This window comes from Carica papaya, chromosome 1 (assembly GCF_054855325.1).
Source record: "Carica papaya isolate Zhongbai chromosome 1, ASM5485532v1, whole genome shotgun sequence".
Taxonomy (NCBI): Eukaryota; Viridiplantae; Streptophyta; class Magnoliopsida; order Brassicales; family Caricaceae; genus Carica; species Carica papaya.
The window spans coordinates 20,060,289-20,062,332 of NC_142309.1; the positions used below are offsets into that span (position 1 = coordinate 20,060,289).

At 44.8% G+C, this 2,044-nt stretch overlaps 1 protein-coding gene across 1 annotated transcript; it reads right to left on the minus strand.

Moving 5' to 3' along the window:
• Positions 1-217: 217 nt before the first annotated feature.
• On the minus strand, positions 218-1,300 carry LOC148270421 (uncharacterized). The gene is made up of 2 exons (XM_088219940.1): positions 1,038-1,300; positions 218-713 (listed from the first exon to the last, which is right to left on the minus strand). The coding sequence occupies exons 1-2, from the start codon at positions 1,298-1,300 to the stop codon at positions 218-220; spliced, it is 759 nt and encodes a 252-aa protein (XP_088076066.1).
• Positions 1,301-2,044: the final 744 nt, after the last annotated feature.

Here is a 2,044-nt window from a genome sequence, read left to right on the forward strand (position 1 = left end):
AAAACGACGTCGTTTTTTCTTCCCTCTCTCCTTTTTTTTTTCTCGTTTGTTTTTTCTCTTTTTTTTTTCTTTTTCCCAGTTATTACATATACTCCCCCCCTAAAACAAAAATTTGGTCCCTCAAATTTGTTATCTTACCTTTGAACAATCTTGGGTAATTTCACCTCATCTCGTCCTCTCGCTCCCACGTTGCTTCCTCCGCCGCATGATTCCTCCATTATACCTTCACCATAGGTAACACTCTGCTTCTCAACCGTCTCTTTTGTCGTTCAAGCACCCGAATTGGCTCTTCTTCATAAGACCAGTCCTTTTCCAACTGTAATGATTCCCACCTTAAAATATGATTCGGATTCGGGTGATATTTTCGTAGTAGGGATATGTGAAACACATTGTGAACCCCACTATACTGAGGAGGGAGCGCTACCCGGTACGCAACCACCTTCTCTAAGATCTCAAACGGCCCTATGAAGCGGGGACTTAACTTCCCTTTCTTCCCAAATCTCCATAAACCCTTCATGGGGGATACCTTCAGGAACACATGATCCCCTACCTCAAAGCTCAAATCTCTCCTACGATGGTCGACGTACCCCGTCTGCCTACTCTGAGCCGCTTGTAAATTATGCCGTATCACCAGAACCTTAGCCGTAGTTTCCTCTACCATTTCCGGTCCTAACAACTGTCTCTCCCCCACCTCATTCCAACACACTGGTGACCTACAGGATCGACCATATAAAGCTCCATAAGGAGTCATTCCGATGCTGGCGTGATAACTATTATTGTATGTAAATTCTATTAAGGGCAACATGTCCTCCCAATCTCCCCCCACATCAATAACACAGGCTCTCAACATATCTTCCAATACTTGTATCGTTCTCTCTATTTGCCCATCCGTCTATGGGTGAAAAGCAGTACTAAAATTCAATTTGGTACCCAAAGCCTGTTGCAACCCCTTCCAAAATCTGGAGGTGAATCGGGAATCCCGATCGGAAACAATGGATACGGGAATGCCGTGTAACCTCACCACCTACTTAACATACAGTCTGGCCAACTGCTCCACTGAATCCGTCACCTTTATTGCTAAGAAATGAGAAGATTTAGTTAGGCGATCAACCACCACCCAAAGACTATCATGTTTCTTACGATTACCTGACAATCCGGTCACAAAATTCATGGATACATGCTCCCACTTCCACTCAGGTATAGGCAATGGCTGTAACAAACCCCCAGGCCTCTTATGCTCAGCCTTAACTTGCTGGCATATCAGGCACCTAGACACATATTCAGCCACATCCCTCTTCATGCCTCTCCACTAGAAACTTTTCTGTAGGTTTTTATACATCTTAGTACTCCCCGGGTGTATAGCAAACTTAGTATCATGTGCTTCACTGAGTACTTCTTCTCGTATTGCCCGATCCCTGGGCACACACATTCTAGTTTGAAACCTAAGTATTCCATCATCTCTCACACTAAAATTTCATACTGTCCCCTGTTTTATCCCCTTCCGAATCCTCTGTATCTCGACGTCTACTAACTGTCCTTCTCTTATTTTCTACACCAAGGTCGGTTGTGCCCTCAAACTAGCCGCATACCTTCCATTGTCCCCATCTTGAATACACAGATGTTGCACGGCTTTCCGCAAACCCCACTCAGACACCATCAAATGGGATAGCACCCCTGTACTCTTACGACTGAGAGCATCTGCCACCACATTTCCCCGTCCAGGGTGATACCGGATCCTACAGTCGAAATCTTTCAACAGATCCATCCATCTTCTCTGTTGCATATTCAATTCCCACTGCGTGAACAAATACTGTAAACTTTTATGATCTGTATAAATTTCAAAGGTTTCCCCATATAAATAGTGTCGCCACAACTTTAGCGCATAGACTACCGCAACCAACTCTAAATCATGTGTTGGATAATTCCGTTCGTGTGTCCTTAACTGTCGGGACCCGTATGCTATAACCTTCCCCCGTTGCATTAATGCACACCCCAACCCCACATGAGATGCGTCACTATACACTGCAAAATCACCATCCCCCGA